Source organism: Pinus tabuliformis, chromosome 4_1 (genome assembly GCF_031772625.1).
Source record: "Pinus tabuliformis cultivar Carrire ecotype Pingquan chromosome 4_1, CPIR1, whole genome shotgun sequence".
Taxonomy (NCBI): domain Eukaryota; kingdom Viridiplantae; phylum Streptophyta; class Pinopsida; order Pinales; family Pinaceae; genus Pinus; species Pinus tabuliformis.
In genome coordinates, this window is record NC_142303.1 from 316,444,463 (window position 1) to 316,461,754 (window position 17,292).

The window sequence follows — 17,292 nt, forward strand, 5'->3', positions numbered from 1 at the left end:
GTGGAAGGATTTTGTGCTGCACAATTCTAAGGTGTAAGGAATCACTTAGAAGAAAGCCAAAGAATTATTAACTAGTTAAAAGAAAATCTAACAGTGGCACGTAATAGAATGAAGCAACAAGTCGACCAACACCGCATTGAAAGAGAGTTCAAAGGAGATTGGGTCTTTGTTAGACCTCAACCCTATAAGCAGTTATCATTAAAACAACAAGGGAAAAATAAGTTATCTCCTAAATATTATGGACCATACCAAATAATAAAAAAAATAAGTAGCGTGGCTTATGGACTGAAGCTACCAGACAATTGTCGAATCCACAACACTTTCCATGTATCAAGTCTAAAAAAAGTATTGGTGGAAAATCACACAACTCAAACAAAGATACCCGAGACTGACGAAGAAGGAAGGATCATATTAGAACCTGAAGGCATACTCGCTACTAGAGAGAAGGTACTACGATCCAAGACTATTAAGGAGTACCTTATCAAATGGAAAAAACTACCAGAAGAAGATTCATCATGGGAGACAAAATGTTTTCTCCAGCAACACCCAACATTGCCTATGCTTTGAGGACAAAGAATTTTTAAGAGAGAGGCAATGTTATGAATAAAATATTCATAACTATCTATCTATCTATCTATCTATATATATATAATAAAAGAAGTAATAAAATAATAAAATAGTAATAAATAAATATTAATTAATAATTAATAAATAAATTAAATTAAATTAAGTTGCCCAATTAGTTTTGAAAGGGCACTTATGTCAAAAGACGTGTCTTTAGCCTTGTGGCCAGTCAACTCCTATAAAGGAGAACCACCCAAGGGTTTGTAAATCATCATCGAATATTGAATAATAAAATATATATTGTTATACACCTAAATGTGTCTTCAATTGGTAAATTCCAGTGAGCAAGGATTCCTCGCTTCAGCCTAGGGATATCCATTTCTAATTGGTGCATAACTTTCAGTGGCATGACATTGGCTGATGCCCACGGGTCAAACATGCAATTATGAAGTATAAGGTTATTGATCACCAGGGAGAATAAGAATGGCTCATGACCCCCTTTTTTCTTGTCCAAGAGCATATTCTATAATATAACAAGGGGATCATCAGGCTCATTTTCAAAGCCTAAAGCCTTCTTGATTTGCCTCCTATGGGGAGGAAACTTAGCCATCTCTTTAAGGGGGGCCTGCACATTAACCTTAGCCAAAACATTACCCATATCAACATCTAATTCAATCTCGTCTTTCTTGGGTTTTGGCTTTGGTTTACTTTGACGCTGCCCTCTGGGATTTTTCTTCCCCTGAGATGGTTTTCCAAAACTAGAGCTTGCTTGGTCTTTGGTCATTACCCTTTCTAGAGTATTGAAGACCTTTAAATCTTCCACTATTCTCAGCAACTATCATTAGTTTAGCTTGGTTATTATCATTTTGGATTTGGCTAGTCTCTAGGTGGAAATAAGTATCCCCAAGCAAGATATTGAAAGGATGGCTCTCATTTACAACATTTAAGTGCTTAGGGTTCTCCTCCTCTTCTTCTTGCTCATAAGGGCTATCCTTTTGAGGATCCTCAAAAGATTGATACCAAGGTGTCCCTCTTTGTTCAACCAAGTTGGTTCGGGCAAGAGTGTTTGGAACATTTGGTTACATGGCACGGTCTGCCTCAATAGTCTTTCTAGTGAGGATTTGACCTCTTATTGAATTGGTTCTTAGGGGGAAAACTTGGCCTAGATCCCCTCTCCCTTTCTATCATGGACATTCTATTCATGAGAGTTTTTTGGACCTACATGATTTCAATCGTGAATTTATCAAACTTTTCGGAAAACGCTTGCATAATAGGGTCACTTTGAGAACTCGACTTTGTGTTGGATTCAATCTTGATGCTTAGGTAGTTGAACATATCAATTTGCGCAACATTCAAATTTTGTTCAACCTCAGTAACAATCTTTTTTGCTTTAGCCAAGTTGTTAGGGTTCTTATCTTTAAGAACATAATTCAAATGTCCATGAAGAGCCTTGTTATATCTATCAGGAATAGCAACATCAAAGGGTCTAAAACGACAAGGGACTTCCCTAAGGAGGTTATCAAACCTTTTAGTGAATTCCGTTACAATTTCCTTATCGTTTTTTGTTGCAACAAATAATTTATCAAGGCACAAACCTCCATCTAATTTTGTATCCCATCTCTTCTTGAATGCCTCTTGGAACATATCCCAATCAGGATTGCTGCCTTGGGGTAAGCTAAGATACCAATCTCTAGCATCTCCATCAAGTGAGAGGGCAAATAACATCATGAAAACCTCTTCTTGTGTTATAATCCTAGCACCCACTGCCCAATAGAAATTATGAATATCCTTTTAAATAGTGGTGACATCAGTGCCATTGAATTTGGGAATCCATTCTTGATATCTATTAGGTAAAGGGTGAGGAGCATCAGGATGTCCACTCAAATGCAAAGGTTTGAAAGTAACAACAATCCAAGGGCTATCAATGGATATGGTAGGGGTGGGATTATTGTGAAAGAGTTGCCTAACCACAAGAGCAGGTGGATTAATAGGGGAAATGCCCGCTTCAGTAGTCTTCTTAGTGGTTTTTCTCTTTCTTGGAGCTATGGTCCCGTTCAAGAACTACTAGGGGATGGGGTATGGTTCGAAGTAGGAGTTGCCAGAAGAGGATCTATCTTGTCATTTGAGATTTTCCCCTTCAAAGGAATGAAGCCAAAGGTTCAAACTACATGGAGGTAGACTTGCTTCCACCCTGCCAATGACGCCAAAAATGTTGCCGCAAAATCTAGTAGGCCTTGTGGAGGGGTACCCTACAAGGCAATCACTAGACCAAGTGACAACAACAAGGTAGTAGTCCACTGTCAGCACAACTACTACCCCCTGCTCTTTATGGATTTTTACCAATGAGAGGAGTCTTGGTATCGAGGTCACCTACAAGAGATATTCTAGGCTTAAAGGTATTAGGTGACACAAATGCTTCAAAGGGAAGACTCAAATTTAGTACAAGGCTCAATTGATGAAAGAGAGGCAATGCACTTCCCTTAGACAAGCCAAACTAGGGCACACTAGACCTAGTGTTTGAGTAATAGCATGAAAAAGGGAATGTGTTCCTAACAATGAGTATTAGCACAACAAAGGCACATGAAATCTTCAGGAAGCCCTCAAGTTGAAGCTTTAACCAAACTAGTGTGTCTTCCTAGGGCAAATAAAATTGGGCAAGTGAAATTGAGGAAAATGAAAAATTTAGCCACTAAAAGGAATGATTTTGAGGTAACCATGACAACCCTCGATGTTGAATCCTTCTAATGCCCAAAAATTCCGTTTCCAAGCAAATTCACACTAAGCCCTAATTGGGCTGCTTGGCCTTAAGAGGGTTGAATTAGAGAAGAGAGAGAAAGTGAATTTAGTTTGTGGATAAAAGATGACTTGATCACCAACAAGACATGGCCAATGCTTTGTCCAAGGGTTGATGGAGCCTTATGGATGCTTAAAATTGGCTAAAACTTGCAATGGGGTAAGGATGTCTTAATGCCCTAACAACAAAACCCTAACTATTGGCTTCATGAGGGATCAAAATTCACTTGGGAGAGCTAATGTAAGATTCACTAAGGGGATTGCCATTCACACATCATATAATGAGTAATACACGCAATAATGAGACCTATCTTCCATAAAATTTATCTTCAATAACAATAGTGCAATAAAAAACCCTAGATCATCAATTTATTCCATATATTAGACATAAAATCAGAAATTTTCAATAGTAAGGCAACTTCTCCAAGGACAAGAATATACCTCTAATACACAAAATGCTCCATAGATCACATCTCTCCAAAGGTACAAGCAGGTTGAAATTCTCCAAGATGTTGAATTGTGACAAGTGATGATAATGAATACCAATGATCCTCTCCTCTCCCTCTCCTCTATTTATATCAGTGTTGATAATATTCGCCGATATATGGCAATATTTGAAAATATGTGATATTTTCAGCAAAATGATATATTGCTGAGTAAATATCGCGATATTTTCCATTTTGAAAATTTTGCGATATTTTAAAATATCGGCTAAATGTTTAAAAATCTAAATAACTTGATTTTTTATGTTTGCTGATATTTTCCGATATTTTGCCGATATTTTCGCCGATATTGCTGATAAGATGTTTTCAAGACCCTCGCCGATATTTTGCCGATACCGATATTTTCAACACTGATTTATATGATGGGGATAAGTTCTAATTTTAGACTAAAAGCCCCTTCTAACAAGCAAAATCATAATGAAACCCTTGGGTTACAAGCCAACCCAACTAGCTTTGATATAAATGCTAATAAAAATCCTACACGTGTGAGACATGAGGCCTCTAGGGCCGATGTCATCCATAAAATGAGCTCAAAATGTTAAGCGTTGATGTTACAAGGTGTCAAATGTGATGTAATAGCATCTAAAAATCATGATTTGAGGGTTGGCCATCAAATTAACCTCAATATCTCTCTATGGTCCTAAAATCCAACTGGGCCACATTGTTTTACTGTTGAAATTTTAAGCACAATTAGTGGGCATAATGAATGAAAGGACATTGAATTCCCATAGACAGCTGATTTTTGTTTATTGATAGGTTTAGCACATGATTGAGACTCATAAATTATATTAGGTGTTTGAATGAGAACTTGGAGAACCCATCAACATGCAAATGTATCACTCAAAACACATAAAATGGAGACAAAGTCACTAAGGGTTGTTGGAACTTGGAATAGTCACACCAAAAAATGAGACAAAACATTAAAACAAGTGGAGGAATTTCTTGACTTAAAAGTAAGGAGTTGGAAAGGGGGATTCCTTTCAGAGTGTCATCGTGTCTCTGCCCATGCTTTGAGGGAGACATGCTATAAGAGAATGGGGATTGTTGCGAGCCCTTATGTTAATAGTTAATAATTATAATTATATGTGAAGTCAGCTATATCATAGTTACACAATAAGATCAATTACAAACAACCATAACTGTAGTTTAAATGGTCTCAATACCATAGAACTAGTATTTTATACTATACATGTAAAGATGGATCATGATCATGATCTCTAATGTATTAACGTATTTAGATTATGCTTTGTTTAACTTGTAATTATCACTATTATAATGGCATTTTCTTTGTAGTTTTTTAGTATATCCTACATATCCTTATCTTGTAGGATCTCCTGAGTAAATATAGTGAGATTATCCTGTGATTAGCTGGGTTATGATTACCTGCAACTGTTACATTGATATTTCGATCAGTCCTTGAGCATTTTGTGTTCATGGTGCCCCCGAGAATGTTGAATTCCGTTTTGATATTTTCTCTTAGCTGCGTTGGTGATTTTCTACTGTTGTACCATTAGCATCATTGTCCCCTCACCATCATTCTTTGTAACCTTGTTGAATCTATGTTGAACAAGGTAACAGTTTGGATTGGTGGGTAGCATTCTTGAGTTGTCTATTTTCTACTGACCAACTGTTCATCCCATTGCATATGTTTCATTTTTCATTCCAGTTTTTCTTTTGACACCATTGGACCCTTTTGGGTACTAATTATATCTGCAGTATGTACATGCCATTATGCCAATAGTAATTGCACGAGTGTTTTTAGTCTAATATTTTGAATTTTAAAAGTTCTTTTGTAGTATCTTTCGCCTTTTAGTATTTGCAAGAGGTCCATATTTATCTTTATTTTGAGGCATTAGAAATGCATATAGATGAAACTGTTGAGAATCGGGACATGCTTGAGAATTTAAGAACATGACCTGTGAAAGATTCAAGCTGATACATATTTTCTGTAATCCTGTAAATAATTTCACATAACTGATACATTGGTCATACACTTATAGCTGTTGGTATTAATTTGTTTCTGAAGATCAAGTTCCGATTAAAGTGTGTAGTTGAAGACCACCAAAATGGATGGAATTCATTTTCAATTTGTTCATGGTTACATCATGTAGACCTGTATACTGTGGTTCCTCTTGGTTGTATAGATATGTATCAAGGTTATTGCGAGTGACCTTCTTATGTAATTTGGATAATTGATGCTGACATTTGCTGATATTTGTCTGTAAGGTGTTTGACTTGTTCGATACAAAGCGTAATGGCCTGTTAGGATTTGAAGAGTTTGCATGTGCTCTCTCAGTGTTTCATCCAAATGCTCCGATAGACGATAAAATAGAATGTGAGTGACATATATTTGAAGGCAACTTTTTCTGATTTGCATCAATGTTGATTTTTAACATGGTACTTTATCTGATAAAAATTGTATGCTTATTTAATATTAGAACATTATTATAATATCAAATATGCATTATGTCATATTTCCAGGGGCCATGGTCGTGATTTTTAGTTGATGTTAGTACATCAATTGTCTTGTTTATTCATTTTTTGCTTCTTTATTGTAGTATTTAGTTTCCTCTCCAGCTTTTGGATTGCCTATTTAAGCATAGTTGAGATGCATTAAAGTTTAAATTCTCCTATTGATCTATTCTCTCACAAGTGAGCATCTTAGCTATACCAGGGAATGTGACTCCTAGACCCAGATATATAATATTTTTTGAAAGAAGATCAAACACTTGTCTTATTATTTGTTTTTTGCATTGTTCTTTTAGACACATTTGTATCATGTAAATTGGGTTAATATTTGGAGTGTGCACTCTTCCAAGTGACTTGCATGGTAATAGAGAGAACAACATATTATTTTTTATCCAAGTTAACAAAGTTTGTGGGTGTGGGTGCAAGGGTACCCCACATATAAAATCTTTAAAAATAAACAAATTAAAAATGTAGAATTAAGATATGTAAAATAGTAGAAGTTAAAACCTAAGTAACATGACATGCCCTACCCACCATTCTGTGTCACGTATTTCATGTATCGGACACATGTGTGATGCTAGTTTGACTCATGTGATGTTTGTAGGATATGAGCCGTATTGGTACCCTGAAGTTTGGACACGTGTCTAGTTAAAAGGCATCATAAAATCAATTTATTGCCTCATTCTCACACAATTTAATCACAGATTTTGGACTGCAACAAAGGGCAATTAAGCAATGTTAAAATGGATTCCAAGTGGTGGGAAGTGGATTTGTCGAGGCCCTACTGATGCTATGTAATTAATGGTAATTTTAAATTCTTAAAGTTGAGGTATCCTTTTACTTAAATTTTTAACATTACCATTAATTGACTTAGGATGTTTGAGAGTGGTTTTGACTTCATTGGATTTCATTTGGAGAAGTAGAATTTTAGATCACACTCAAAATCCAACATAGTTAATAGTTTTTGGGATTTCAGGAATGGGCAGATTGCAACGTTTCCATTGGAGTTTGTCATGTATGAGGGTACAGAACTAGCATTTAATTAAGAAGACCAAACCCTCTATGTATCTTGATGTTGGCGGCATTGATTGTTGAACTCCTCTGTAATGACCCTTGTAAAAATGTATCCATCACCCAAACCGAATCTCGATTTAACATGTTAAACTTTTTTTATCTTCTTTTAATGCTTAGAGGGTGATATTGATGATGAGGATGATCCCAATATAGGCAATGATTTTGATAATATGTTGTACTAGTAATTTATTGTAGCATGATTTTTTTTAGACTCTACAGGCCATTTAGGGCCTCTTTGTGTTAGAGACAAACACAATTGTAGAGATAGTTGTATGTAAGTGTATAAATTCTTGTAAAGATGTATTTTTTTATTGAAAAAATGAATTGGTGATTGCAAACCTACGTGGCGGTTTTCCCACATAGGCATTGACTAGGCATGAAGGTGAATGGTCACATTGTTTGATCTTTGACCTTTCATAACTAATGATGTTATTAATTAATTAATTAGTTATTTTTCATTGTTATCATTTTTTAATATTATTTATTTAATTAATATTTTTATGAATATTTATTCATAACATTGCTGCAGCCTTAGAGATCCTTTGTCCTCAAAGCATAAAAAGCAGGGTTGTCTTTAGTTGAGCACGTTGCTATGGAATCTTGTCTATTTACTTTGACTTTGTTTGTGCCTTGTGAGTTGGTGAAGTTCTCATATGTATTTGCACCTTCCTTGAAGTTGGGAGCATCAACACCATATAATTTATAGTGTCGTCCTTGCCAACTAAACTCCATGAACTATTCTTCAAGGTTTGTAGTATAGCTTCCTAACTATATTAACCATTCTGCACCTAGCACTATATCCATTTCTTTAAACAGTAGGGTAAAGAATTCTATTTGTAGTTCTAGTTCTTGTATCTAGATTGAAACCTTATGACATTCTCCTATCTCTTCGAAATTTTGCCCAGTAGTGATAATCATGGTCATGTCCTTGATTGGGCACATACTAAGATTAAGTTGTTTAGCAATATCAATGTTTATACAATTATGAGTACTACCAGAATCTACAAGTATATTGACATCCTCTTATGATCCCTTTAAGCTTCAGGATTTTAGGGCATAATCTCCTCGTCATGTTTGTTGGTGTTGTTGTAAGCTTAGTGTTCTTTCTTCTTGGAGACTGGGTTCTTTGCTTTCGAAGGTGTGGTGGAACATATTTTAAAGTTGCTTGTTGTTTTTGTTCTTTTTGAAAAATTGTTTTTTTTTTTTCATTCTGATTTTGCTGGACACATGAGATTGTAGAGAATGTTGCTTCTTGTGATGTTTTCTCAGGGTCTGAATCTGCATTGTGCATTATAGTGATTTCTTCATCAGGTTCTTGTACTTCAATTTGCCTTCCATCTACTATCTTATAGTAACGTAAGGACATGTCTTCACATTTATGTCCTGGTGTCCAATTTTCTCCACACTTGCGACAATTATTTTTCTTCTTTATCCTTTTCTCTGACTCATTACTTGAAGTGTCTGCCCCTTGTTAAATTTTCTAAGGGCTGAATTGTTCTTTGCTTTGATAATTTCATTTATATGCTTTTCATCATTTACATATTCATTCACCCCATAATGTTATTAGCAACATATGCAATTATATAGAAGGAACAACATCCTTAACAGTGCAACGGAAATAAAAGGAACATTAGAAGAAAAGCACACACACATATAAACACCAATATTGGTCGGAGACCATGGCAAAGCCCCAAGTGGGGGGGGGGGGAACCCTTCCAAATTCATCTTCTATTAGATTGTCATTGATAGTTCAACAGAGAGGTACAAAGGACAAGTATCATGACTTTTTCACAACTACATTTTTGAACAAGTCTCATTGCCAAAACTAACCATAAAACAAAAGTGTCAAGATTAACCATACTGCTATACAAGTTGTACATAGTGCTAAATCAATATGTTGGGCTATACTTGCACTGTCAGATTTCGGCGGATAGTAGGGTTTCTCATAGATTCCATTGCTATAGAATGCATGTGATCGTGCAATGAGGAATAATACCTTCTATCATCATACATACTATGATGCTAGTGAAGCCATGAGTGCTTTGCGAATACTGTACTGAAATGCCATGCATGTACTAGACTAAAATGCCATGAATCCCCTGCACATACTTATATATATATACACACACACACACACATGTTGCCAATGCTATAGAAGTGCTATATATGTATACTTATGATCACTGCTGAGCCATGTACACATGAGCCATGCCTCTGCCAACAGAAATCAATAAATACCAACAAAGATCCATATACTACGATGCCAACATAAATGAATACATTGCTAACTGAGATACGATGCAATAAAAAATGAATACAATATGATGCCAACTGGATGAATGATGCATATGGCAGTGCTGTGACCATTGAGATGTGATCCATATAAACATGAAATACATGTGATGCCAAAACTATAGTATATATCCAATGCCAAGAGTCAAGATTTGAAACATTTATTCGATGCCAAGACTGTAGTGCGAATGCCATATCATACACAGTGATGCGAGAGTCATACCATACGGTTGCAAAGATCATACCGCTATGCGAGAAACATTTATGTGATGCCAAGACATGCGGTTGCCAGAAGTGAGACATGCGATGTGATGTAGAGAGACCATACCATACTGTGCGATGTCATCCAATGCCATGTATAGAAAGACCATACCACTGTGTGAGAAATATTTATGCGATGTTGTGACATGCGGTTGCCAAGATTATAATTATATGCTATGCAAGACTGTAATTATATGCGATGCCAATACTAAGGTTATATGCGATGCCAACAATATTGCATGACCATTTAGGACCGAGGTGCGATGCCAAAATGCGATGACTGATCCTCGTAAATAATAGTTAGTTAAGCTAGTAATTAGGTTGAAGAGGCATGATCCTCAGAATCTCATTGATCACATGCTCATTCAAAAGAGGTTAATGCACAAATCAAATATTTTATGCAGGAAGAATGGACAATAATTTAAGAATGGTAAATCTTAAATAAGAGCAGTGTAATGAAATAAATAACTTGAACGCACTTATATTTTATGTAGAATGCAGGAAGCCATCTGCTCCCTTTAGCTCCCGCCTTCAAGGGACATATGTCAACTTCACTCTTTAGAAGGAATCCAACTTGAACTTCTTATCTCACTAGCAACCAAGACCTACTCATCAAAGTACTAATCTGGATTATACCCTCAGCTCGGGTTCTCTGAGTTTGACACAGGTATATATAAATAGTTCAAGGGCCGCTCCCTGATTCCATCTCATTACAGGCCTTACTTCAAGGGTTACTCCAAGGGTTTTTGCTACACCCTAGCTCAATGGCTTCTTACTCAACACAAAACAATACATGCCATCTCTCAAAGACGTGACCTAGTCTGAAAGATCAGATTTCCCTAGGGTTTCCTTCAATCCCTAGCCTTCTTTTAGGTCTCTTCCATCTACTCTTAATTGATTCCAACAAGGGTGAGTACTTGGGGGAAGAGATAAGCTCCCTCTTGAATTTGTCACCAAAGGTCTTCAAAAGAAATGCAGTCATGTACAAAATCGTATCTCCTAGAGAGAATCGAGAATTAGGGTTTCAAGACTTTAGGCCTTCAACATCTCCAAGCCATACTTCAGGGTTTCTTCCAAACCCTAATCTTATGTTATCCACCAAACCCTAACAAGGGTGCCTAGGGTTTCCTTTAAACCCTATTATTCTTTTAGGTCTTTGCCATCTTTACTTGCTTCCATCAACAATGTCTTCATAGGGGTGATATCCAGACTTTTCTTCATCTTGGCTCTGATACCATGTTAAATTTTCTAAGGGCTGAATTTTTCCTTGCTTTGATAATTGCATTTAGATACTTTTCATCTTTTACATATTCATTCACCCCATAACATTATTAGCAACATATGCAATTATATAGAAAGAACAACATCTTAACAATGCAGAGGAAATAAAAGGAACATTAGAAGGAAAGCACACACACATATAGACACTAGGATTGGTCAGAGACCAGGGCAAAACCCCACAAAGGGGAAAACCCTTCCAAATTCATCTTCTTCTAGTATATTGTCATTAATAGTTCAACAGAGAGGTACAAGGGACAAGTATCATGACTTGTTCACAACTACGTTTATGAACAAGTCTCATTGCCAAAACTAACCATACAACCAAAGTGTCAAGACAAACCATACTGCCATACGAGTTGTACATAGTGGCAAATCAATATGTTAGGCTATACCAGCACTATCATATTTCTGCGAATATTAAGCTTTCTCATAGATGCCACTGCTACAGAATGCATGTGATCATACAATGAGGCATAGTGCCCTCTATCATCATACATTTTGTGATGCCAATGAAGCCATGAGTGCTTTGCGAAAACTGAACTGAAATGCCATGCATGTACTGGACTAAAATGCCATGAATTCCCTGCATATACTTGTATATATATACACACATATGTTGCCAATGCTGCAAAAGTGCTATATATGTATACTTATGATCACTGTTGAGCCATGTACACATGAGCCATGCCTCTGCCAACATAAATCAATACCAACGAAGATCCATATACTACGATGCCAACATAAATGAATACAATGCTCACTGAGATACAATGCAATAAAAAATGAATACAATATGATGTCAATACAATGAACCACGAATATGACAGTACTATGACCACAAATATGCGATCCTTATAAACATGAAATACATGTGATGCCAAAACTGTAGTATATATTCCATGCGAAGAGCCAAGAACTGAAACATTTATTCGATGCCAAGACTGTAGTGTGAATGTCCTATCATACACAGTGATACGAGAGTCATACCATGCGGTTGCAAAGATCATACCACTGTGGGAGAAACATTTATGCGATGCCAAGACATGCGGCTACTAGAAGTGAGACATATGATGCGATGTAGAGAGACCAAACCATATTGTGCGATGTCATCCAATGCCATGTATGGAAAGACCATACCACTGTGCGAGAAACATTTATGCGATTCCAAAACATGTGGTTGCCAAGATTGTAATTGTATGTGATGCAAGACTGTAATTATATGCGATGACAAGACTGAGGTTATACACGATGCCAACCATTATGCGTGATCATTTAGGACCGGGGTGTGATTCCAGAATGTGAAGATTAATGCAACTATCATACAGTAGCCATTGGTGCGAGGTATAGAGAAACCATGCTACTGTGCGATGCCATCAAAGAATTCTATGTCCATACTCTGCTATGAGCCTAGTGTAATACAATAAGTCTAATGCGATACCAACAAAGACCCAAAAACAGGTGTGATAGGGCTTGTGCGAACCATACAGATCTAAGAGCCTCAAATCGGTGAACCTCTGTACCAGTGCGAGCCATACAAAAATCTCAAATTGAATTGCCTTTTGAGGTCAACCCTATGGGATTTATATAGAAGATTTTCAAGTGAGAAGGGACAGGATCCTTGAGAGAGCCGACATGGGTGATAGGGTGGACGATGACAACGTAGTGGCTTGGAATACAACGTGGAGCACGAACAGACAGAGTTATGACAATGTCAACAACGAAACAGTGAGTAGCAATAGAGGGAATTGTGTTTGGAGGCTTGAGGAACAATTGCTCTGATACCACTGCTAGAGACAAAAACACAATTGTAGAGATAGTTGTATGTGAGTGTATAAATTCTTGTAAATATGTATTTTTATTGAAAAACTGAATTGATGATTAGAAACCTTCATGGCGGTTTGCCTAGAGGAATTGACCGGTCACGAAGGTGAATGGTCAGATCGTTTGAACTTTGACTTTTCATAACTAATGGTGTTACTAAATAATTAATTAATGAGTTTTATTGTTATCATTTTTTAATAATATTTATTTAATTAATATTTTATTCATAACACTTTATTGATGTATTTTTGGTTCAAATATGGATTGCACTTAGAGCTATTTTCATTATATACATTAGTTGTATGATTGGATTTGTATCATCATCATGTAAATGTCTTATATATTTCATATATTATGTGTAATTCACTAATTTTGTTATATTTATTAATATATATTATGTTTTTTAATATGTAATATATAATGTGTCCTTTGTGTCATATTTTAGGGGGTTGTTGTGTCATGTGTCAGATACTCGTATTTTTTGTCCTCGTGTCATGTGACTTAGGTTAAAACATATGAATATTGGTCATGATATTATGACTTGAAAAACACAATTGATTAAGAATAACATGTTCAATACTCAAAAATGACAAGACCATGACAGTCATGGGTAGAAATTTCTTAATTGAAATTTTAACATTTGTACTTGCAAAAATGATCAAAGGAATTTTTTAGTTAATGTTAATTTATAAATTAAAAATGTAAAGTGGCCCACACCTGGGTATCCTCAATATCTGTGTTCATGGCAATTTCCACCTTTTGGTAGCAAACTTAATTGAAGAAATTTCAACCCCCACTCTGGTTATCAGTTTTCCTTATCACTCCATGCATTTAGTTTTAAATCCAAGCATGATAAAAATTCTAAAATATGGAAGTGACAATATTTTCTGAAAACACAAATTTAGAGATTTCACAACCGCTGAAATTGCTGAAATAAAACACAACAAAATTATGACGGCCACACAAAAAAAACACAATGATTTTTGGTCAATGTGACTCTAGAAAAGCCCCCCTACAACTCTTGGGGAAAATCAGTTTGAGAGCTCCTCTTTATTTCTGAAATGGTTTTACAGAGAAATTGAAATACACAGTAAAAATTCCAGCAACCACAAATTACAACTTATCTCGATTTCTGTGCTTGAACTCTGCCTCGAAAATCGTGCCAATCAGCAAACTGCCAAAACATAATTTTTCCAGCAATAAAACAACATTAAATGTTGTATGACTTGCCTCGAAAATCGTGCCTGAAACTTGGTGTACGAACTGTACGGATTTCAGTGATATGATTGCTTCGAAAATCGTGCCAAAAACCTACCTTGAAATTTGTGCCAAAAACCTGCCTCGAAATTCGTGCACTTGCTACTGTCCCTCTTCCTCGATTTCTGTGGGATGTGTGCCAATAAATGATGCTACTTAGATTTGCTGAAATGTCTTCTCGCTGCTGCTTCACTTCCTCACTGCTCAGAGATTTTCTCCTTGCTCTCTCTTCTCTTTCTCTCAAATTTTGATGAAAGAATGAATTGATTTTTTTCTCTTCTCTTCTCCTTTTACTCTCTAAATGACCTTTTGCGTTACCCTAAGATCTAATGGCTGAGATTCATTTAGATCTAGGGATGAGAATAAATGTGCATTTAATTCTTACTTTCTATTTTTTAACTCACCCACTTAAAGAAGGGCCCACTTAGCCTTTTATTTCCATAGTCAACTTTTTCACTTTCTGCTTCTTCATTGACTTTAATAAAGCCACTTTTAAATTAGAATGTAACTTTACCACTTATAAAGTCACTTTTAAATTAAATTGACTTTACCACTTATAAACTTACTTTAGGAGAAAAGTACAAATAAATTTGGACACTTTTCCCTAAGCCAAAGATCAAAGCCTTAGGGAACCACTTGTCCTCTGGTACCCAAATTTTAACACTCCCTCTTACCGAGGAAAGTGTTTCTCACCACTCTCATCTTGTCTCTGAAGTAGACATACTTGCCTCGTGGTAAGGCTTTGGTGAAAATGTCTGCTACCTGTTCATTTGTGGAAATGTGCTCAAGCATGACAACTCGCTTTTGCATAGTCTCTAATGAAGTGATACTTGATCTCAATATGCTTTGACCTGTCATGAAAAACTGGATTCTCTGTGAGTTTTATGCAACTTTGATTATCATTAGTGAATTACTGAAGGTCTCAATGCTTGACCAAATAGACCAAACAACATGTTGCGAAGCCATATGGGCTCACAACTAGCCAAACTAGCAGCCATATACTCTGCCTCAGCTGAGCTCAATGCAACTAACTGTTGTTTCTGGCTGATCCATGACACAACTGCCGAACCCAACTCAAAACAACACTTGGAAGTACTTTTCCTATCTGAAGCACAACCTGCCCAATCTGAATCCGTTTACCTTGCCAATCGCACTCCATCAACCTGTCTATAATCCAGACCAAAATCCACAATCTCCTACAAGTAACGAAGAATGTGTTTTTTAGCCATCCAGTGCACTCTCTTAGGCTCACACATGAACTGACTCATAGTGTTAAATGCAAAACATATATCTGGTGGAGTGTTGATCAAATACATCAATTTACCAATCAGCTCTCTGTATAGAGTAGGATCCACCAACTCGGAATCAGAAGCGTGAAGCTTCTTCTAGTTAGTGATCATAGGTGTAGACATGGGTTTGTAGTCCTCCATGTGAATCTGCTAAGAATATCCACAATGTACTTCCCTTGTCCTAGGAAGAAATGTCCCTCCTCCTGCCACACCTCCAATCCCAAAAAATAATGCATCAAGCTGATATCCTTCATCTCAAACTCTGAAGGAAGATCTCTCTCGTAGCCCTCAATGAGTCTCTCTGCTCCAGTGATGATCAAGTCATCAACATGCAACACCAGAATGAGAGGCTCCTCACCCACCACAATGAAGTATAGGTTCAGATCAGCCTCACTCTTTGTGAAACCCCACTGCTGCAAGTATGTATCAATCCTCGAGTACTAAGCTCTAGGAGCTTGCTTCAGGCCATAAAGTGATTTTTTCAATCTGCATACATGGGACTCCTTCCCATGCACCTCAAAGCCATGCGACTGCTCAATATAAACCTCGTCCTGAATGAAGCCATTGAGAATTGCAGTCTTAACACCCATCTGGTGGATCTTCCAATCCATCTTTGTTGCAATCGATATAATGGAGCGAATAGATGTATATCGAGCTACGAGAGCGAAGGTCTCCTCATAGTCAACTCGCTCTACCTGTGAGAACCCTCTCGCCACAAATCGAGCCTTGAACTTCTCGATGCTGCCATCTGCAACATGCTTTATCTTCTAGAGCCATCTGGAAGTAACAACTGATTTATCTTCACCCTCGACACTACCTCCCAAACATCATTCTTCATAATAGAAGAATACTCCTCCATCATGGCCTCTCTCCATAGCTGCTGGCTGGCTGCCTCCTCATAACTAGAAGGCTCAGAGTCAACAATGCTTGTTACCAATGCCAAGTAACTACAAAACCGCTCAGGTGGTTTACTCTCTCTAACTTGTCTCTTTGGCTCAGCGACTGATGTGGCCTCGCGCAAGGTATCTTGAAGGCACTTGGGCGTCCTGCTCCTTGAGCATACTTCTCCCACCGAAGTGAAAGAATCCTCATCATCATCAGAAGCCTCAACTCCTGAAGACCTGCCAATTGACCTCATGCCTGAATCTGTGCCTGTAGATGCTAAAGTACCGTATGAACTGTCCATTAGTGGACTACCCTGTGAATTGCTTTGTGGATTGCCCGAAGAACCACCCACCTGATTCTGAGAGCCACTGCTCACTGATGGACTTGACACTGTAATCGATGTACCTCTTGATCCCTGACCACTGGATCCCTGTGACTGACTCAGGTGCTCCTGAGGGTCTGGTGACTCTGGATACTCTAACTCTCGTGACCTCGTGACATAGGAATATGTAAGGCACCCGAAAGATACGAAAGTGCCCAACATCAGGCTTCTTCCTAGAAAAAGCCTCCTTTGGAGTCACATTCCCCAAGGTACGATGTGGACTCCTATACTGCAAGTACACAACAGTGTTGCAGGCCTTTGCCCACAAAATAAAGGTAACCCCTGATCATGAAGCATGGCTTTGGCAGCCCCTACAATGGATTTGTTCTTCCTCTCCGCAACCCCATTCTGCTGGGGGTTGTAAGGAACTATGAACTCCCTCCTAATGCCTGCCTCAGCACAAAAATCAACAAACTCACCA

General features: G+C 37.2%; 1 protein-coding gene across 3 annotated transcripts in view; it reads left to right on the forward strand.

Moving 5' to 3' along the window:
* LOC149175562 (calcineurin B-like protein 3) overlaps positions 1-17,292 on the forward strand; it is a 201,958-nt gene that overhangs the window by 111,718 nt on the left and 72,948 nt on the right. For all 3 annotated transcript variants that reach the window (XM_089419710.1, XM_089419712.1, XM_089419711.1), the window contains one exon: positions 6,087-6,195. In XM_089419710.1, the coding sequence (XP_089275836.1) occupies positions 6,087-6,195 (109 nt within the window). The remainder of the gene's footprint in view (positions 1-6,086; positions 6,196-17,292) is intronic.